Raw genomic sequence first — 22386 nt, forward strand, 5'->3', positions numbered from 1 at the left:
GCCTTTCTCAGCCCGTCTCCCTCCCTACCTCCCCTCCCTCTTCCCCGGCTGCCTCCCTCCCAGCCACTCCCTACCCCTCCTCCTCTACCCCCCACCTCAGCCCTTCCCTCCCTACCCCGCCTCCTCCCTCTCAGCCGCTCCACTACCTCTCCTCCCTCTCCCTACCCCCCGCCTCAGCCCTCTCCCTCGCCTCCTCTACCCCTTCCTCTTCCCTCCCTCCTCCCACCTCAGCCCTTCCCCCGCCTCCTGTACCCTCCCCCCCCGCCTCCTCTACCCACTTCTCAGCCCTCCCTACCCACTTCTCAGCCCTCCCTACCCCCCGCCTCCTCTACCCTCCTCCCCGCCTCCTCTACCCCCCCCCCCCCGCCTCTTCTACCCTCGCCTCAGCCCCTCCACACTTCCCCCTCTACTCCTCCTCCCTCCTCTCTGCCTACCCCTTCTCCGCCTCCTCCCTCATCATCATCCTCCCCCTCCTCCCTTTCCTCCTCAGCCCCTCCTCCTCCTCCTCCTCCTCCTCCTCCTCCTCCTCAGCTCACCTTCCTCCTCCTCTCCCAAGCAGCTTAGTGTGGAAGGAACCTTTTCATGTTCGAGTCGACTTCACCCACCTCGATTGGCGATGGCTCTGCCTTCAACCAATCTCCGTCCACTCCCACAGGCTGCGAAAACAGTTGTTTTCTCAAAAGACGAGTTGCAGCAGCTCAAAAAAGATACTGAGCAGAAGAGCTTGACATCGCTCTTTGCTCGCATCCATGGGTCCCATCCTTCCAGGTTACAGGCCAGGGATTGGATGCTCACCACTCTACCTCGAGACCTCGCATGGCACTTCACAGATGTTTGTCTGCTTGGGCGAGGTTTCTTCCAAATTGTTTTTGACTCCTCGGAGGTAGCTTGTACAGTGTTGCAAGATAGCCCGTTAGCACTGGGCTCCAGGAGGATTTTTTTAACCCCTTTTTCTTTGGGGTTTGATCCTGTCGAGGAAGACAGCAGACGACGTCACTCTTCATCAGATTTCCAGGCCTTCCTCAGGTGTACCATTGAATGCTACATTCCATTGGAGCCACCTTTGGAGTGGTTATTGAGATCCCCCCTCTCCCTGAGATGCCTACTTTAGCAACAGAGGCAGTCAGGTCCGATGGGGTACCGCGTGTTAGGGTCATTGTCTCTAACCCTAACATCTCGGATGACCACATTATGCTTCAGCATCTAGATGGCTCCTTCTTCAGACAGAGAGTCGAGATTGCAGGGAGACAACATCAGCGTAGGATTTGTAGGACACATGGGCACTTTGTCAGACATTGCCCAAGGAGAAAGAAAAGACCAAAAAGATCCGCAGACCTGAACCTTCTTCATGACCAATTCCTACCGCCTCACATGCTGCTAGACCTTCGACTTCACAGCCAAGACCATTAGCCTCTCGTCCTGGTATTTCTACAGCGCAGATAGGACAGTCAACACGTCTTGCTTCGATCGTCCCCCGTTGGGTGCCTGTCAGAGTTGGTAAGCCAGTGCCTCAGGCTACCACTGACGGGGCCGCAGACCCATCTCTTCAGGTAGAAGACATCCCTGTCCTGATTCCATGTGTAGATGATACTGCTCCAGACCCTATTCAGATACAAGAGCGCTCATCTAGGGAGAACCTTTCTGCAGATACCCGTGCTTTACTTGAAAACAATGACAAAATTGTGGCTGAGATTATGCAGTTGTGGCCACATCTGTCTACACTTGACAGAGGTAAGGGGGTTATTGGTTCCACTCCTCCTTCCGCAAGGCTCCTTTACACTCCTGCGCCAGAGGTACTCCTTCGCACTTCTGCGCCAGACGTACTTCGCAGGAATTCATTTTCAGTTCTAGCAGAGTTAGCTGAGTTTGAGGTAGAGGAGGAGTTTGTACCCTCCATAATTAGGGAGCACATCTTCCGGAACAGAGTTTCCCCCTCACGAGGGGGGGGGGGTGCTTTCCCCAGTTGACTTCCCTCCTCTTGATAGGAGGAATTTTTCACAGGAGAGGGCTTTCTATGCTACCAGGTCGGGTAGGATCTTCCATCCGGCATCCTCCTCTCGTAGATGAGGATTGTCAGTTGGAACGTTCAGGGCCTTGTGAGTATACCTCACCACCGCAATAGGCAGCTGATTTGTAACCAACTTCATCCAGGTGTTACTAAGGGTCCCATGGACATTCTGATGATTCAGGAACACAAATTGGATGCGAGGGATTGTTCCAAGTTGGGTGAGCTTCTTTCAGGCCACACTTTTTGGTCACCCACCTTGGGCACCAGGGGAGGTACTTGCATTTCTGTTTCTTCTTCTATACTCCCCTTGGTGATTGGACACGGGATCATAGTCCCTTCCAGAGCTCAGTGGATTATATTTTTGATTGATGGACATAAGGTTGGTCTCTTAAACCTTTATGCACCCAATTGGATGCGTCAATTTTATGAGCAAAAACCTATGAGCAGGTTATCCGAGCGTGTTTTTCAAGAGATTTACAAATTTGTATTTCTTTAGGAAACATGGTTTTTACACTTTTATTTCACTAGAAACTAGATCCCTTTTTCATAAAAATATATAGACTAGTCACTCATTCATTTTTACATAACATAAATTTTCTTATTCATAGACATCCTTTTGTACCCCTATTATTACCTTAAAAAGTGTTGAAAAATAACTCCTTTAAGAAACATCCCTCATAATCACTCTCAATGTAATAATATTATACATATATAATTATTTTTTACACACATTTATATCATATGGTAATATCTTTCTAGTGTTTTTATAGCATAAATAACAAGATATTTATGGACATGTTTCTAAAGAAGTTTAAATTACTATAAATAAGTATTAACTTGGGCTTATATATCACTCTCATAAAATACATGTAATATAAAATACTATATATGCAAGATATAACCCCATAGATGTGCTCAAATAGGGTTTTCCGATCAATTTGAGTGGCTGAATGACTATATTTGGACATTGGATATGAAAGTTATGTCACTTTTAAAAGTGTTGTCCAAGGTAGTTTCGCCAGCGAAACTACCTTGGAAGACCTACTTCAAAGGGGTTTCGCTGGCGAAACTACCTTGGAAGACTACCTCAAAGGGGTTTTGCTTCAATGAGTTTTCTTCGGAGAAACCCTTTCATGAAAATAGGTTGAGAAAGGTTTTTCAATGTCACCTCCTATTAAGTAAAAGTTGTAAGAAGGATCATTAGGGAATTTTCATAGAGAAGTCTACTCTAGATGTAGGTTATTTTCAAAAGCCATCCCATTATGTTCTCACCATTCCCAAAGATTCACGTAAATATTTGCGTATAAAATAAGCATTGCTATAATACTTTGCATATTTCTAAGTGAAACTATGCTTTCTTCCGATCCATTTTTGCCATATTTTTTCATAGTTGGAAGATTTTTTTTTCCTTCGCTCGGATGCTCGGAAAATGCTCATCCCTCACCCAATTCTCGAGGGGATCATGCTCTTTTTTGGAAGGAACTGCTCTGTTGGTCACATATTGCAGATGCTTGGATTATAGGGGGCGATTTCAACATGGTTGAAATGTCCTCAGACAAAAGGGGTGGTAGGACAGGTTTGAGATTACCAGATCAGTTTGTCAGGGATGCCCCCCAGCCCCCTTTTTATTCCCCCCTGGCCTATTGCTAGTCACCTTGGAGCCGCTTATGGACCCTTGTGCCCCGTTCCCCTGTAACCCTCAGTCATTTTTGTGGCTGAGGCTATGAGCTATTACATTAGATCTCACGCTGGAATCGTAGGGCTCAGGCTTCCTCTGAGGCAAGAGGATGAACTTTTAGACAGTGAGTTGGCATATGACATGGCTTTATTTTTGGATGCCACTCCACAGACACTGAATTCATTGAGGACAGGATTGGATTTTTGCATTGCGGCAGGTGGACACATTAATTGGAACAAAATCCAATGGCTTTTGGATCAGTGATGAGGAAACTCCAGTCTAGGGGATTGACATAGGGTTCACTTGGATTCATAGGGGAGTCTCCGTCAGATATCTGGGATGCCAGGTTGGGTTGGGCATCTCTCCGGCATAGCAGTTCGCTCCCGTGTTGGAGAGTATCAGGATGAAACTCATCTTTTGGAGTTCAGCCATACTTGACCTTGCATCCAGAGTTGTGGTTGTGAACCAGGTACTGTTGGCCACTTCATGGTTTGTTTGCTCATGTTGGTGCAGATCTAGTGGTTGGATTGCTCACCTCATGAGACCTATCAGGAACTTCCTATGGAGCGGTTTAGATGGCACCTTAGATGTTGTAGCCAGGGTGGCTTGGGAGACCCTCATTCTCCCCACAGGTTAAGGGGGTCTCAATATTATTGACCCGAGCTTGCAGTGTATGGCCTTGTTCTGTAAGTTTGTAGTACGTAGATTGATGCCTGGACAGGAGACCTGGAAGGATTTTTCTCACGCAGCATTGAGTCTTGCACCCCTTCTCATGGGGGAAATTGGTTGGACAGCAGCAGATGGATCTTTACTTCAGCCCATCTCAAATCCCCCCCTTCCCCTCTCATGGCTGCTATTCTGAAAGCTTGGGGCTGCTTTAGAAACACACTTCGCAAAGTTCCACCCACTTCTCATGAAGAGGATCATTGCATTGCAGGATGCACATGAGGATACGCTTCTTTGATGTTCAGTCGGGAGGCAGACTTATCAGATCTTCAGATGATATTCTTTTGGAGGTTGCATTTCAGCCTGTTAGGGTTGCAGAATTCATGGAGTGGGGCAGGGACTCACAGTTGTATCTTGACCCTGATCCTATTCTCCTTGCGCTAGGGTCTTGGAGACTCTGGTTGTATGGTGGTTCCCCTATTAGGTTCTTGCAGTGGGACCTAGGGGAGTGAGAATGGATTGATGAGGGGCATCGAGAGAAGAGCATTCCCTTCTTTTGCTACACAGTTAGAAATGCCCGGAGGTTTTAGCTTAGCAGTAGAGGTTGGAGGCCCTCCAGAGCGCCACATTGGGATAATTTTCAGATTTCCGTAGCTGTGCGGAAGAACTTTTGGCGTAGGCTCTGGAAATCCCTCAGGAATAGAAAGATCATTCTTTTTTTTTGGCTTTCTATTCATGGAGGGATTGCAGTGAACCTGTGGAGATCGAGGTTCGGGGCTGACCCTACTTGTCCTCGTTGTCACATGGCAGTTGAGTCAGTACATCATTGCCTTTGGGAGTGCAGACAGGCGAGGACGATCTAGAAAGGTGTTGCTAGGATTTTCAGCATCTTTGATACAACACCTTTCTATATGACCTGGGGTTCAGTGGCTTGGTTATCTCTTACTGGCCACAGGTGTTTTTCGAGGGACATGATCCAGATCCAACTTTCATCGTACGGTGACACTCAGTGGAGTCTTGTTCCCTACAGGATGTTCCCCTCACTCCTTTCAGAGCTGCTCATGCCTCAGTAGACACATCTTGAGTGATTTTGGCTAGCATTGCAGCTTGGCATATTTGGAGAGCCAGGTGTACAGAGGCGATGGAGGGTATCCAGGTTCACCCTTCCCAGACTATGGCCAATTTTTGGACTGACACAGTACACACTCTGATGGCCATTTGGGCGAGCATACAGGGATCCTCCAGAGCAGTCACTGCCAGGAGTGTTACTTTTTTCAGAGTTTGGAGGGGATCTCCTTTCTTCTCTAAGTTTCCTTCAGGGTTGAGATGGCATTTTCAGCCTCCGCCTTGTTTCTTTATTAGCTCACTTTGAGCTGTTTTTTCCTCATGCATTGCATGATGTACTCCCGCATTTGAGCTTGCTCTCGTGATTTTCATTGGGAAGCAAGAAACAACACCTAAGTATTCACTCTCTGGAATATATAGCTTCTAGCAGAGAATCCTATGGATGCAATGCCACTGATACAAAAAAGAACATGCCCACTGAAGCACAAAAATTGTGCTTTCAAGATGCACAAAAAACTGGCATGTGGCATTAGCTTACTCTCATATCCACACAAGGCTTTATGCCTGTTTAAGGTTTTATTCCTTTCAGTACTTTCTCTTGTATTTAATATTTTTTCCCATACTCTCTACAATGCCATATTTTTCATCAAATCAAATAACTAGCAACGGTATGCACCCATTGCTGTTCATCTACAACATTGACTCTCCATCAGCAACCCAGAGGCTCATGCTCCTTTTCCAAGCAATTGTCTGTGCACTCAAATATCTTCACAGGCCCTGATATGCCACAACCTCAACACCCAGACAAAGATGAACAAGGGAGCAGAAAAGATAAGCTGCCTGCTCAGATGTTGGACATTTCTACCCTACCATGCAAATATAAGCTATGGTGCTAGAGACCTCTTCTACTCAGCTATCTATTCCATTGCCAAGTACATATATGACAAACTCTACCTCGAACATTATTTGGCTCCTTCCATCAAGTGTGGTTTCGACTCTGTAGCCAACTCAAATGTCCACTCCGTAAACACTTACAGTGCTCGCAATGAGCATGCCACTCCCATTCCTTGGGCAGCCACACCATTCTTCTCTCCTATACATGCGACAACCTCCTCGATTCCTCTAGTAGTCTTCTCCCGGCCCCTTATTTTTGTGCAAGCATGCCCCAACTTCTCTTAACAACTTGAGCATAGACATGTTTTTCCTTTTATTGACAACATGTAAGAACTTGTTTAAAATAATTGCAAATTTTGAATTCCTTCAGATTTATAATCATATCTTTGCTTCTTGTTTACCTGTCTTGCACTGACAACCTCCCAATAACCGTGCCTCTCTCTTGAGATTTAGGGTATTCTTCAGAAACTGGCCACTCATAAGGCCATGCTTGAGTTTCGGCAATCATCTGAAACATGTGCATCAACAGATCATCTCTGGTTAAGGATCTCTCTCCCTCTCTCTCTCTCTCTCACTTTTTTTTTTTTGGGTGGAATCTTTGAGTCATTATATTACAAAAACAGGCACACGCACACGCACACAGAGCTATGGCAACTCTTGATTTCAGATTCTGCAAGATGATTCAGCAGCCACCATGTGCAAATATTTCTTCAACTTCGACATTTTATATTTGAGCATCCTTATTTCATGTGATGTGCACAGAAAAAATGCAGGGTCCACTCTTAAGGAAGTACTATTGTGTGCATTTTTAATGTATAAATTATCCACTGCAATGTGATACATTTACATTTCAAGTATAAATTATGTTTGAGAATCCGTATTAGATCAAGCAATTGAACTGGTTTTGAGGATGTCCTTTGATTGTAAGTATATTGAGGTATGTATTTATTTCAGAAGAGATTTATGTGCATGTGTATACTATACCATTAGAGCAATAAATATTTGGGAAGCCAAGTGTATGCAAAGAGGGACTTCTACCCTTAGAACTGAAGTTGCAAATCAAGGCATGAGAGAGCCTCGAAGAGGCCAACAACCAATGTAGGGTACACAAAGGGCTAGGCAGGAAGATGCAATGAGGCACTAGACTGAGTTTGCTGAAAATGGAACAAAACCAAGGGCAAGGGACTATTGGGTAGGCTGCAGCCTGCTCGGGCAAGGGTAACAGATATGAGTAAAAAGGGGAAAACTAGGGAATCCGTTTGTGGAAAGGCTGAAGTAGGATATTCATGGTTGCATTTATGTAGGTACTTTTCCATGCATGTGGGTGACCCTGTTTAGAATTCATTTAAGTATTTCCTCCATACCCACTAGCTCATCAAATTGGGAATAGTCTCTACTGGATCACCTCCAATTTACCTGAACACTATCCAAAGTGAGATGCTGGTACCATTTTTGATCCACTGAGGATACCAAGAAATCATGGACTTTGATTTGTGAGTGGATGACGTCACTAAAGATGTGAGATATTGCAGACCTGAAGGGTTCTGAGAACCTAGAGAAAAGAAAGTCCAAACAAATGTTTCATCTTGTAAACTAAAGCGGGACTAAAGCATGCCTAGTTGAGGATTCCCATCATGCTCCACCCTTGGTAAGAGTTAGAGGATGATAGGAGGAAACTCAAACCAAGTGGCACATCCTTGTCCAACTACACTAAACCTTGGCATATGCCCCACCAATTAAAACTAAGATTGAGCGCAAGCCCATAACTAATGCTTAGCACTCATAGGTTAGGAAGATCAGCATTGACAAAGTGAAGATCAGTGTATTTTGAAGCCAAATACACATGCTAAGCACCAGTTGCACAAGCAAAGAAACAACATGATCTCACTTCTTATTTGCACAAGCAACCCATGAGAGCAAAAGCTCAAGGCAGAAATACCTCATGCGGTGCATGAGAAAACACTCCTCAAAAGGAGTTAAAAAACATTCGAGTTTGAGGCTAAGAATGCCATCTCAACCCTGTAGTAGTCTCAGAGAAGAAAGGGAAGCCCCCATTCTCTAAAAAACATAGATCTTTTCTTTTGTCATACTATCTACCAAAGATGACACTAGCGTGTGTGACAGAAATCTCAAGTGAGGCCTTGTCAAATACAAACACCTAAGCTTGTAGGTTCATATGCACCAAGGCCTCTGTCACAAGGACGTGAAATTATGGGACTCTTGATTTGCGACTCTCGTAATTTGCACGTGACTACCTTGAGCCTCTGGGGCGCGAGGGTCCGGCCATGGGGCGGGACTTGGGGAATTAAAATTCCTAGTGGGCCCTTGGAAATAGTGAATGTGCGCTCAGTTACTAGGCAATTAATTCCTAGGGCCAAAGTGTGCAACAGAGGGGCCAAAAGAGTGGTGCAATTAAAAAACTGCTTTTAGGGCCAAAAGAGTGGTGCAATTAAAAAACACTGTTTTTTCGAGCCTAGGGCTTTAAAAGGGGGGGAAGCCCTTCTTTTAGATGCACTTGACCTATCCGTTCCAGAGGAGCCAGAACATCAATTTGGAGCTGCCAGAGCCTATCAAGTGCTACTAGAGTCAAATCGCTTTTCACCAGGATGTTCCAGAGCCTGCCAGGGAAATTTGTTTTTACCGAAGGGCCACTTTTAGGTGATCCAGAGCCTGCTAGGGAAATTTGTTTTTACCCAGGGGTCAATTTCAGGTGATCCAGAGCCTGCCAGGGAAATTCGTTTTTACCCAGGGGTCAGTTTCAAGTGATATAGAGCCTGCTGGGGAAATTCGTTTTTACCCAAGGGCCAGTTCCAGGTGTGATCCAGGGCCTGCTAGAGCAAATCGCAATTGATCCAGGAGCCTGTAGCAGGTGGTGATTTTTGCCAGGGTGTCTCCTCCAGTTTGCGATTTTCTTTTAGGCTCTTCCAGGCTGTTCCAAGTGCGTGCGATTGGTTCTAAGGCTGTTCCAGGAGTTCTGGACTTGACTAGGCTGCTCTAGGACACTCCAGTTTGGGGGCTTGACATAGGGTTCACTTGGGTTCAGAGGGGTGTGCCTATCAGGTATTTGGGCTGCCAGGTCGGCTTGGGTATTTCTACCACGCAGCAGTTTGCTCCCGTGTTGGAGAGCATCAGAAGGAAGCTTCTCTTTTGGAGCTCAGCCAAGCTGGATCTTGCCTCTAGAGTTGTGGTGGTCAACCAGGTCCTCTTGGCCACAGCGTGGTTTGTATGTTCATGTTGGTGCCGTTCTAGGGACTGCATCATTCAGCTCAAAAGATCGATCAGGAACTTTCTCTGGAGTGGGCTTGATGGCACAGCAGATGCCTTAGCCAGGGTGGCTTGGGAGACCCTCATCCTTCCTACACAGGATGGGGGTCTCAATATTATTGATCCAGATTTACAGTGCAGAGCTTTACTTTGCAAGATGGTGGTGCGAGGACTTATGCTAGGACAGGAACAGTGGAAGGACTTTCTTATCAGCAGCATACAGAGGTGCACACCTTCCTCAAGAGGAGACTGAATGAGCAGTGTTAGATGGATCTTCACCACAGCACACCTCAGGTCACCTTCGTCCCCTCTCATGGTTGCCATTATGAAAGCTTGGGCCAGTTTCAGAAGCACTCTTCGGAGGATTCCTCCTTCCTCCCGGGAAGAGATTGATAGGCAACCCATCATGTGGAACGACAGTATTTTAGATGATCTTGGCAGGCCACTGGGTGCCTCACTCTACATGCAGTGGGCCAGGTGGGAGAGGGGACCTGCTTCTTCTTTGGGATCTTGGAAAGCTTTCCGTAGGCTTCCAAAGGAAACGAAATCAAGGTTGACAGGACATCTTAGAGGGAGTGCAGGGAGGATCTTGCAGATTGAGGCAGCCCTTCTAGAGGTTTGGATAGACACAGATGATATGCCACTCACTTCCTCCACTTGGGCAGGTACTTTCTCGAGAGGCGGGGTTCCGCTTCAGGTCTTAGCTTTCCGAGATGCACAGGAGGATGCTTTGGTTTTTAGTGTCCAGGATGGTGGCAGATTGCTTAGGTCCACAGAGGACATCTTGCTTGAGTCTGCTTTTCAGCCTATCAGGGTTGTAGGTCTTTTGATGCAGGGATCAGATTCAGAGTGGTTCTTAGACCCTGACCCCCGGCTACTCTCCACCGGGTCTTGGAGGCTCTGGCTCTATGGGGGAGTTCCCATCAGGTATTTACAGTGGGACCTCGGAGAGTGGGAGTGGATTGACGCAGGGCATCGAGAGAAGAGCATCCCCTTCTTTCGTTACACGGTCAGTAATGCCAGGAGATTTCAGCTCAGTAGTAGAGGTTGGAGACCCTCCAGAGTTCCTCATTGGGAGACTTTTGGTATTACTGCAGATCAGCAGAGGTGCTTCTGGAGGAGGCTCTGGAAATCCCACAGGAATAGAAAGATCACTATCTTCTTTTGGATTTCTATCCATGGAGGGATTGCAGTGAATCTTTGGAGGTCCAGATTCGGAGCCGACCCTACTTGCCCTCGTTGCCTTTCTGCTTCGGAGCCTATTCAGCATTGCTTATGGGATTGCAAACAGGCGAGATTGATTTGGATGGGGATAGCCAGGATTTTCAGTCACTTTGCCCATTCCCCACTTTTTATGACTTGGGGCTCGGTGGCTTGGCTTTCTCTTACAGGACCTCAGGTTTTCTATGAGGGAGTTGACTCCTCTCGGGCCATTTCGGTTCGACGTCATCGGATTGAGTTCTATTCGTTGGATGTGGTACCACACCGTCCTTTTACAGCTGTACACGCCTCTGTGGATACTTCTTGGGAGATTCTAGCGACCATAGCAGCCTGGCATATCTGGAGAGCCAGATGCACAGAGGCTATGGAGGGTACTCAGGTTCATCCCTCGCACACATTGGCTAGTATCTGGACAGACATCGTACACACTCTGATGGCCGTATGGACGGGTATGCAGGGGGACCCCCGTGCAGCCTCAGCTAGGAGGGCTTCTTTCTTCAGGGAATGGAAGGATTCTCCTTTCTTCTTTGAAACTACTACAGGGTTGAGATGGCACTTTCACTCTCAGCCTTGGCTTTTTTCCACCTCACTCTGAGGGGTTTTTTATTTATCCTCATGATGTCATGATGTATTCCGCTTTGAGCTTGCTCTCGCGGGTTTTTGTTCTTACTTAATAGAAGTCTTTTTCATGGGAAAAAAAAAAAAAAAAGATCCCCTATGGTCAGCAGCAGTTTAACACGATTCCGGGACCGACTCAAGGTAATAATTTTCAGTCCATGGTTTCTGGACAGCAAGGAGTTTTGGCAAACCCGGTTCAGCCAGGTTATTTTGGTGGTGGTTCAGTGTTTTAGGCTATGGTTAGCCCACAAGCCCAATTTCCGGGTATGCCTGCTAGCCAAACAATTGGGTTTCAGCCTAGTTTACAGTCCATGGGACTGAACATGATGTATGCAAATGTTGGAGCAGCCCCAGGGATGCAAATAGGTATGCCTAATGCAGCAACAGGTAACCTTGCTTTGGAAAATATGCAAAATTCGAGTGCTGGTCTAAATAGTACAGCTTTTCCTAATGCTAATAGTGTGGGGGATAGAGTGAGTGCTGCTGTCCCGTTTGCCCAAGCACCTGTTTATGACAATTTGGCACCTCAAGGGAAGTTGAAGGACTTTAAAGAGGCAGGTGCAGCCGTAAAATTTGAGACATTCAGTGGGTTGCAGGAAAAACTTAAGGCCTTGACCTTTTTGCAGCAGTTCGATGGAGCCTACACAGGAGGGAATTTCACAGAGTCATCCAAAGTACGCCGGGCTGCAAGTTTTCTAAAGGGGAATGCACTTCAGTGGTGGACCACTAGGCTTATGCAAAACACTGCACCAAACACATGGGTAGGTTTCAAGCAGGTGTTTTCGGCTGCATGGCTTACCACGACTTTTGAAGTGGATATCATGACTACTTGGCATGAGCTGAATTCCATTAATTGCCGCAATTTAGAGGAGTATAACAGCAATTTTTGGGCGGCTTTGTTGCCCGTTAGCTCCTACCGTCTTGTTCCTTTCACTAAGCAGGTTGAGAAATATTGCTGCGGGATGCCTAAGGAGTTGAGAGACTACTGCACGAAGACTAAAGTCTCCAATATGTCTGAGCTTATCAAGAATGCTAGCACGGCATATGCTTTGATGCAGGGGAGGACTTCTGGGTTCAAAGGTGGACAAAAGCAAGAATCTAAGAATGGATCTCATGGGGATAAGTCTGATAGAAAAGCTAATCGTCAAAAGGATGAACGTAATCGTTTGTCTCAAGAGGAACGACGCGCTTTATATGAAGCTGGTACATGTTTTATTTCCAAAGAGGAGGAACATCGGTCTAGAGATTGTCCCAACCGTAAGAGGAAGGAGCCGGCTAGTTACACGGATGAGCCACGGAATGTTCCAAAGGGCAAGAGCTCCTAATTTCACAGCGGGTTATTTATAGCTGGTTTTGTATAGCGCGGTATACAGGTACTTGTAAAAAGAATTTTGTATGGCAAAGTCCGCCACTCTTTTTGGCATCCAATTCTAGATTATGTATACGGTTTGCAGGATGGTGTTTTCCCTGCTACTTTTGGATGCTCTTTTGTCATGAGGTTTTGACAAAATGAGATTGCTATTTTTGTCATGAGGTTTCGACAAAAATAAGAATGCTATTTTTGCCATGAGGTTTCGGTAAAATATGCATGTTATTCTTGTCATGAGGATTCGACAAGATGGGAATGCTCTTTTTTGTCATGTGGTTTTGACAAAAAGAGAATGGATTCCCCTATACCTTGGTTCAGGATGCGCAATTCTTGGAAGTGGTCTATGTCGTGCATCGTTGGCCGCGATGTACGTGGTGTACTAGTCACAGTGGGTGTACTAGTTGCTTGGTTTGCAATGCTATACGTATTTGTTATCTGCAGCTCTACAAATCGTATATACATTGTGAAAGATCATAGTGGTAGGGAGAGAAGTCATGCTGACGGTAACTCTGAGAGGGTGCAAAGGTAGGCAACATTCTTCATTATAGATGACTCAAATGCAAGGCAGTGAAAATGCCATGAGAGTTTTTTTGCCCAAAAAACAAAAATGCCAAGAGAGTAGCCAGGTAGCAATGATTTTGAGAAGGGAGATGATGATACTTTGTTGTGTTATATAGGATATTAATTTGCATTAAATATGGGACATGTTAGATATAAGTTCGTAAAATCCTAAGTCATGAACTTAATACATTAAATATTCAAGCCTAAATAATAGTCATGAATTTAATACATTAAATATTCAAGCCTAAAGAAGCATTAATCAAGACCTAATGCACCGTACCAGACTTTAGCCACAACCTCGTTCCATAGACTTGCCAACGTAAGGCCAAAATTTTCATTCTTAAGAATATGTGGAAAGACCTTATGTTTGGCCACAACATATGGCAAAAATTTTTCATTCTAAAGAATAGGTGGAATGATATTGTGCTTGAGAAATACAAATCAATGCTCAAGTTTGGACATAAATAAAGGTATTCTTTTGAAGATATTGGAACACATGAGAGAAATAATATTGAAGATATATGAATTTTTAGACATACGATTAAAGACAAATGAACATATAATGGATGAAATCCTATTGATGATACATACTATCAAAGGTAGTGCAACTTTTTTATTAAGGAAAGAGACACAAACCACTCCACATGACCTAGATCTGTATGACCTAGGTTGCACCGACTTGTTTCTTTCATGGATAAAAAGTGACCCTTAGGTGATGCTATAGCACTCCCTTTTTTGGTCCATTATTATAGCACAATTGGGGTCTTTTGACCTAATACTAGCTACCCATCAAATATTCGTTGTAAATGTTAGGGGTAATTATCAAACTACTAGTGGTAGTGTTGTCACTACCATTAGTAATTTTATTGGAGTATTCCTCAATGATAGTTCTCCTACTACTACATACAATTTATTACCAATAATAGTCCTAATCCCAATGATAGTACATATACTATTATTACAATCGTCCAACTTACATCATCAATAAGATCTATGACTGCCTATATATAGGTCTATCTAGATCTATACCTATTCAATATAGTAAATCACCTCATCCAATGCGTTTGCATTTATTTTTGGTGCTTTGATGTGCTTTGAAAGTAAGGACAATGTGATTTCATTATCGTTTGCATTCTTGTCAAATATGAGGAGCTGGAATACATAAGAGTTGGGAGGCACATTGTAATTTTTGTGTGCAGATTTGAGCCATTGAATAGCCTATTGATTCTGACTATTTTCATTCTTATTAAATCCTTAATTTGGATATTTCACACCGAACATCGCCATATCAATTCAAATGATGCAATCCCATGCTATGAAGTCTATAGATAGTTTGTTCTTCCCGCATATGGGTGAAGTGATGTTTACGTAAATAAGTTCAACATATCAAGCAATGCATTTGTTTTGATTATTGAAGTAGTTGTGATATTAAGACCCATTTCAAATGCGAAAGAATTGTTGTATCAGTAATGGAATCCTATGCTTTGGAGTGGAAATTTGGTTTCTTTCAAACCCACATACTATTGTTGCATAATGTGAGTATGGCTCCAATTGGAAGATAAGGTAGACTATAATTCGCAATGTTGTTATAGTTACACATAGTAAGATAAGTTTTATTTTTGAGAATCTTTCCAAATAGTGATTTCCACAAAGCTATGTTGAGTATCTCTACCAGGGAATTGTGAAAAAGCTCGCTCGCTTTTTTGGGCCCGCTCGCTTTTCCTCGCTCACTCTATCGACTGCCTCGTGTGCCACTATTATGACACACGGCATGTCTAGGACTCACTAGACTATAAAACCACACCTAGACCACCTACAACACTCATTTTAGACTCACTTTGGCTTCATATTCCAACACCCCCCATGAAGGCAAGGTGAGAGACTACTGGAATGGAACCAAGAATAGAACATGATAATGACAGTCATCAAACTGTGCACCCAATGTAACTCAGAGGCTAAAGTCTGAGCGTGTTCAAAGGTTGATCCAAGGACTCTCATGGCTTGAGACTCAACATGCTTAGAGGCTCACGTTATAGCATGGCTACATGACTAACTCATAGGTCTAGGAATACACCAACATCCTGGAACTCGGCCAGGCCTGATAACGAGACCTATCAAAGCCAATACATATGACTCCCACAATACATCTCCCCTTGGCTTCATAACATGGCATGTTAGGAGGCCACACACCAAAATAGGAAAACCAATACATCTTTTTGGGAGGACTAAGGCAGAGGACCTTTAGACTCAATGAAAACCAAACACTCAATACATATCATTTTAGGGGGACTACCCAAGGCAGAGGACCCCAAAATACATCAAGCTGTAAGAATAATAAAAATAGATCTCTTAGGAGTAAGAGATGTCCTCCAAGTAGCCACTGCACACATGTGCACATCCCTGCGAGACGATGACGATGTTGAAGAAGCACTAGGCAGGAACGCCCCAAAAGATGTGTCGGTGAAGTCCATGGGGTAGCTAGATGGAGCACTCACATAGTGACTCTCAAAATGGCTAAGAGAGAGTCACCGATGTCGAAGTAGAGATCGGAGGTGTCACAAGTACTTCGAGGAGCCAATCAATGTGTACCATGGGTACCACGAGCACTCGGAGAGATGATCGAAGAAGTCAAGGAGTAACTGGGACTCACATCAAGCTCGAAGCAATGCACCAATTGGAGAAGTCACTATAGTGTAGTGTGTCGAAGTAGTGTCGGAGTGCTTACATCAAGCTAGAAGCATCTTAACTTCCAATGCAATAGTAGAAGTGGAGATTCACCTCGGGTATGGGCAAGTGTAACTATGGAAAGATCACCTTGATAAGTTCTTCATGAGCTGGAGCAAGTCTGGAACTTCTTCATGGCAGATAGAAGTAGAGAGACAGCAGCTCCAAGAGAATGACGGGCATAATACGGACACCAACTTGCAAGCAGCAGCTCCAAGAGAATGTCGGGCAGAAGGAGCAAATGGCGGGCTAGAGCAAAGGTCAACGATGAACAGGATGGACAGCTCCACGTTGAGCTTGCTACATCATGCTTGGGCTGTCAAATCATTGAGCTCCAGAAAAAAATTCGTGCGCAGAAACAAATTTCGTCACTTCTTGGAAGGGCTGTAACTTTTCACAGAAAACTCGGATTGCAATGATGTAAAAACGAAATTTGTAGTACTCAAGATCCTCTACAATTTTACTGAAGACACAAAGCCATGATTCTGCTTCTAGATCCGGATAGAAGCATCACATTGTCCACAGGTCACAGAAAGATATAGTTGAAGGAAGGAGAGAAGAGGGCAGCCTTCCAAGGAGGAGGAGGTAGAGTAGCTTCATTGGCCTCCCTCACCTCAACCCCTTGGAAGGTTTCAGGAAATAGAGAGTAGGGAGGTTGCAGAAATTTCATCTCCCAATGGAGACCCATCACTTTGTTGGGAAGCTTTTACAAGATTTTGGCCAACTCTATCAGTCTACATTTGCACCCCATTCTTTCATATATCTTATTCACAATACCTAGATGGGATTCATGTATGGCAAAAGCAATTTTTGATAATATTTCTCTTTTCGGGAAGATTCAAATTGGGCTGTTCAAAATGGCCAGTAACTTGCCATTCTACTCTTGGATTTGGAAAAGGCATATAACAGAGTAGATTGGAGTTTTTTGGAAGGTGCCCTTACACGCTTTGGGTTTTCAAAGCTTCATGGCTTCATGATGGTATTTAGACCCCTACCCAGATCACATTCCCTTGGGTTCATGCAGGATTTGGCTTTATGGAGGAATCACCATAAAATACTAGCAATGGGATCTTGGAAGTGGGAATGGATTGATGTAGCGCACCGAGAGAAGAGCTTGCCCGTCTTTTGATACATGGTCAGTAATGCGACGAAGTTTCAACTAAGCCTCAGAGACTGGAGGCCCACCAGTGCTACTCATTGGGAGGATTCTCAGATTTCTACTAATGTGCAAAAGTCATTTTGGCAAAGACTCTGCAAATCCCTCAAGAATAGAAAAATCACTCTTTTCCTTTGGCTTTCTATTGTAGTGAATCAATGGAGATCTAGGTTTGGGTCAGATTCCACATGTATTCGTTGTCTTTCTGTTGAAGAATCTATTCAGCATTGTATATGGGACTGGCGAGGATCATTCGAAAAGGGATCACTAGACTATTGAGCATTTTTACGCGTTCTTCTTTCTTCATGACCAGGGGTTTGGTAGCTTGTCTCTCTCTGTCTGGAACTCAGGTCTTTTATGAGAGACATGACTCTTCTTGGGCTATTTTTTCAGTTTGACAACATTTAGTTGAGTGATGCTCACTAGATGACATTCCTAGCGATCTGTATAGAGCACTGCATGCCTCTAAAGATATAGACACTTCTTGGGAGATTCATGCGAGCATAGTGGCATGGCATACTTGGAGATCTAGATGCACAAAGGCTTTAGATGGTTCCCCGGTCCATCTTGTACACATTGCCAGCATTTGGACTAACATGATACACACCTCGATGGCCATTTGGGGGAGTGTGCAGGGGTCTTCATGGAATGCCTCTACTAAGAGGATTGTCTTCTTTAGAAAACGGAGCGGCTCGCCATTCTTCTTAGAATCCTCCATAGGGTTGAGGTGGCATTTTTAGACTCAACCTTGGATGATTTTCTCTAGCTCTCTTATAGAAGTTGGTTTTACCCTATTTGGTTTATGTTTTCCCATGTTTGCATGAAAAATCTCTAAGGAACCTTTAATTGTGTTCAAATTTCAAAATCCAATACATAGACACCAAATCTAGGGTCTATAGTATGTTGAACGTTTCAAAATACAAAATATGACAAGGTTAATGTTATACCTGTTGTTTGGCATCGTCCCACAACTTTGATATTGGAGACCCAATGGGACTTGAGTTTAAGTATATTAGAACTGGACCAAAAACCTTCTTCCATGATTCACCATTTCGAAATTGTGAATAAAGTGAGGTGCCCGCGTAATGACCACTGTGGAAAACCTAAATCACAAGCCACAATATCCATTACTACAAAATAAAGTTCTTAAAGAAACAAGCTAAGGCAAATGCCAATGCCATGGGATAGAAGTCTGAGTAAAATACGATCGTACATATCAAAAGTTGTACTTCATACATGCTCTTAGGGTTCTAAAGTCCAAGTATTTGGATCTTACGATTTTATAAGCTCTAAAATTATAGAAGGCATCTGCAATCTTGACATCAAGTGCCTAGGAAGATCTTGTTACCTACATGAGTATGAAGACAAGAAGCAAACTATTCTGGAGTGTCACTTGATATACTTACAGAAAGGCTTGTTGGACCGACATGAGAAGTTAAATTCTGTTTTATGATGCCTCCATTACGAAACTCATAGCTAGGAGTAATGATCCAAAATCCTACAAATGGCTTCATGCTGATCCATCCATGCACTGTGTTGATTCTATTCTCGCATGAATATTGATATTTGTCATCAACCTAAGCAAAAAATTACAAATTAGAAAGGAGTGTTGTAGACTCTTGTTTTCCCCTTATAATTACGCCTTGTATCCATTCTACAGTTACCAAAAACATTTTGTGAAGCATTTCACAGGTTTCAAATAGAAAGCCTTCGATAGAATCCCACGTAAGAAGTTATGGGAAAGAAAATCTTAAAGTCCCTCAAGAACTCAGAGAAGCCACGCATTGAATCTATGAGAAGGATCTAGCAGAGCTAGCATAGGCGCTCGTAGATGGAACATGCTCCATGGGAAAAGCAATAATAAACAGTGATATAGGGTTTAAGCAAGGCTGCCCCCTGTCACAAACACTCTTTGGTCTCTTTATTGACAATATGGAGGGGTGGATGAGATGCACAGCAAGGAAGGTGTCCAGATTGCAGGGTATTCGTTGCTAATGCTTATCTACGTGGACAATGTGGTATTCTTTGCAAAAAATAAGGAGAATTTGCAAGCACATTGCATGCACTGGGAGAATTCTGCAAACACTCAGGTATGCAGGTCAACATAGATAAGGCAAAAGTAATAGTGACTAGAACATGTAATAAACAAGTGGATGTGACCTTTAAAGGGGAGCCTTTGGAAATAGTCAACACATATAAATACCTAGGGCTGGATTTTACAGACAACTACAAATGGAATGCATGTGTGAAAAGAAGGATTCTAGGAGGTTTGAAAGCTTTGTATAGCTTCCAAAATAAATGTAGGAAGGCTCATTTGTGGGATTGGGAAATGAGAAAGTTTATGTACACCTTGCTAGTTCAAACAGTAATCCTCTATGTAGTATGGACGTATTGGAAAAGGAGTGAAACTTTATGCAAATGTTTCCCGATAGGGGAGTTAGGGGCAAAGGCATAGACATCCTTCCCCATATTACTGGCTGAAACAGGTATGATACCTTTGGAAAGGGAAGCATTATGTCATTCATGGATTACGTCAACAAATTGAGAAGATGGATGCCATTTAGATACCACGCAAGGTGATGAAAGCTATAGAAATCATGGGATGGTATAGGGGAGGTATAAAATGAGCAGTATGTACACCTCAGATGTAGAGATTATGCTCACATCAGAGAAGGATACGAGGGAAGCAAAGACAGTCTGAAAAATCTATTGGAACAGCCAGCCAACAAGCTAGGGAGTTACTTGAAGGAGGTTTTGGAACATCGTAACAAGGTATTGGGACTAGCACACAAGCTAGCCCAACAAGTACTCAAAAGGTTGTAATATTTTATTTCACTGGATGTAATGATCAATGTTAGTTGACAGTGATTAGCAGTCTAATGGATCCTGAAGGGTCTCATAGTGGACTTTAATACAACCATATCATATCATATCTCTCTCGCTCTCTATAGAGGAGAGCACATGAGGGACTGACTCATCCCAATCGGAGCAACATCATGGATGTTTTCTCCTATGAGTATACAGGGAGGCTCCTGTGCAGAGCCTTAGCTAGGAGGGCTTCTTTCTTCAGGGAATGGAAGGATTCTCCTTTCTTCTTTGAGACTCCTACAGGGTTGAGGTGGCACTTTCAGCCTCAGACTTGGTTGTTTTTCACCTCACTTTGAGGGGGTTTTATTTATCCTCATGATTTCATGATGTTGTATTTCTGCTCAGAGCTTGCTCTAGCGAGTTTTTTTCTTACTTAATAGAAGTCTCTGTTTTGCAAAGACAACAAAGGATCCGACGTTGGGGAGAGCTCAGATCTGACCATGAGTGGACACTCACATGAGGGCCACAGACATATCCTCTCTCTTAGATGTGGGGAGACAGACCACTAGAGTGATGATAGCGCTTTGTCAGACAACACACCACATCACAAAGACTATAGAGGAGGAGGGATGGGCACAGACAGGCTGAGTAATAGCAGCGCTCTATCACCAATTTTCTCTCTCAATGACATACATTGCCAAATGCTGAGCCACTGTCAGACAAGATCTTCTTGTCTATCCTTAGTCATCTAGTCATGTTGGCCCCACAGATCTAGCCACTCAGGGATGGGTGACCGATTGGTGGACGGCCATGGGATTCTACCCCAGGACCATGAGAGGCTGTAGATTGAGCACTTTACACATGGATAGGAGGTCTTGGCCCGGATCCTAGTGCATATGTTCAATCATGCTATGTGTCACAGCTTCCCCCCCTGCTTGGAGTACCACCATCGTCCTGCCGATACATAAAGCAAAGGACCACATGGACACTAGGGACACTGTCTCTTTCAAGAGGGCTACTGTTTTGGGCCTCTCTTAGTTGATTCACTTTCATGACCAGGTCTGCATTGGTCTCTATCTCATGGAGATGTGGCCACACAAAAAATATATTGTGTTAGATTAGACAATAGAAGGTGACGGTGCAATGGGAGATAAGATGGATCAAACTCAGCAACATGTCACAAATTTCTACGCGTTCAAGTTTGCCCCGGGACATAGTAGAGTAGAGAAGGAGGAGATAGTTGACATGATGGCATCATGGATTAGTGGGAAGAGACTACAAGGAGCAGTGGAGCCAGAGATACATGGACAACACACGATGCAAAGGATAACTAGAGCACACATGATGGAGGTCCAACTCATCCTAGCTCTACCAAGAGGGCCGAGGTGTAACTCTCGATATGGCCCACTGAATACGGAGATCATAGAGAGCATGCTCCCTGCCACAGCGAGAGATGACCCAATAGACACACAGCTCGCAGAAGAGCCACCATGGCACCTGAAAGGAGGTAATACATCATGCTGTGCATGAGAAAAAAATCCTCAAGAAGAGGTGCAAAATAACCAAGGTTGAGGCTGAAAACGCCATCTCAACGCTGTGAAAGACTCATAGAACAAAGGGGAGTCCCTCCATTCCCTGAGGAAGCAACGGCATGGCTATAACCTGCAGAGGAATATTCGTCCTCGTGAAAGCACCCAACCAAGTGGACTCTGTGAACAGCATGTCATATGTATCCATCCACTCCCCTGGTATGGCTGCATCTATATGCTGAATCCTGACTGCACTCCCTCTAAGGTGGCTAACTGATAAGAGTATATGATCCTGTGGAAGCTTCTTGAATGCTTTTCAGGCCCCCACCACGCAGCCAGGTCCCCTCTCCCATCTAGACCACTACATATAATGTGATGCTCCTAGTGATCTGCCATGCTCATCCAATATGCAATCATTCCACATGATAGGCTGCCTGTATAGCATCTTTAGTGCCATCTAATCTACTTCACAAAAAATTCATGATGGGTCTCTTGAGCCGAGTGATACACTCTCTAGATCGGCATCAACATGAACAAACAAGCCAGGCAGTAGCCAACAGCCCCTGGTTCACAACCACTACTCTGGATGCAAGGTTTTTTTTTCCCAAAAAAGAGACTTCTATTAAGTAAGAAAGAAACTTGCTAAAGCAAGCTCTATGCGGAAATACAATATGCTCAGCATGTAATAAAAACACCTCAGAGGAACGAGATAGAAAGAAACCAAGGCTGAGGCTGAAAATGCCAACTCAACCCTGTAGAAGTCTCATCAAAGAAGGGAGAGTCTCTCTAATCTCTGAGAAAAGTAACTCTCCTGGAGGAGGCTGC

General features: G+C 44.2%; 1 protein-coding gene across 1 annotated transcript in view; it reads right to left on the minus strand.

Moving 5' to 3' along the window:
- Positions 1–22386, minus strand: part of LOC147898336 (rhamnogalacturonate lyase B-like) — a 298485-nt gene that overhangs the window by 209815 nt on the left and 66284 nt on the right. Inside the window, exons 8-10 of the mRNA XM_087379149.1 lie at positions 18631–18801; positions 18172–18327; positions 6713–6819 (exon numbers count right to left, since the gene is read on the minus strand). Coding sequence (XP_087235275.1) covers positions 6713–6819; positions 18172–18327; positions 18631–18801 — 434 coding nt within the window. The remainder of the gene's footprint in view (positions 1–6712; positions 6820–18171; positions 18328–18630; positions 18802–22386) is intronic.

Source organism: Dipteris shenzhenensis, chromosome 9, assembly GCF_047967505.1.
Source record: "Dipteris shenzhenensis isolate YYH24624 ecotype China chromosome 9, Dip_SZ_1.0, whole genome shotgun sequence".
In the NCBI taxonomy this organism is placed as follows: Eukaryota; Viridiplantae; Streptophyta; class Polypodiopsida; order Gleicheniales; family Dipteridaceae; genus Dipteris; species Dipteris shenzhenensis.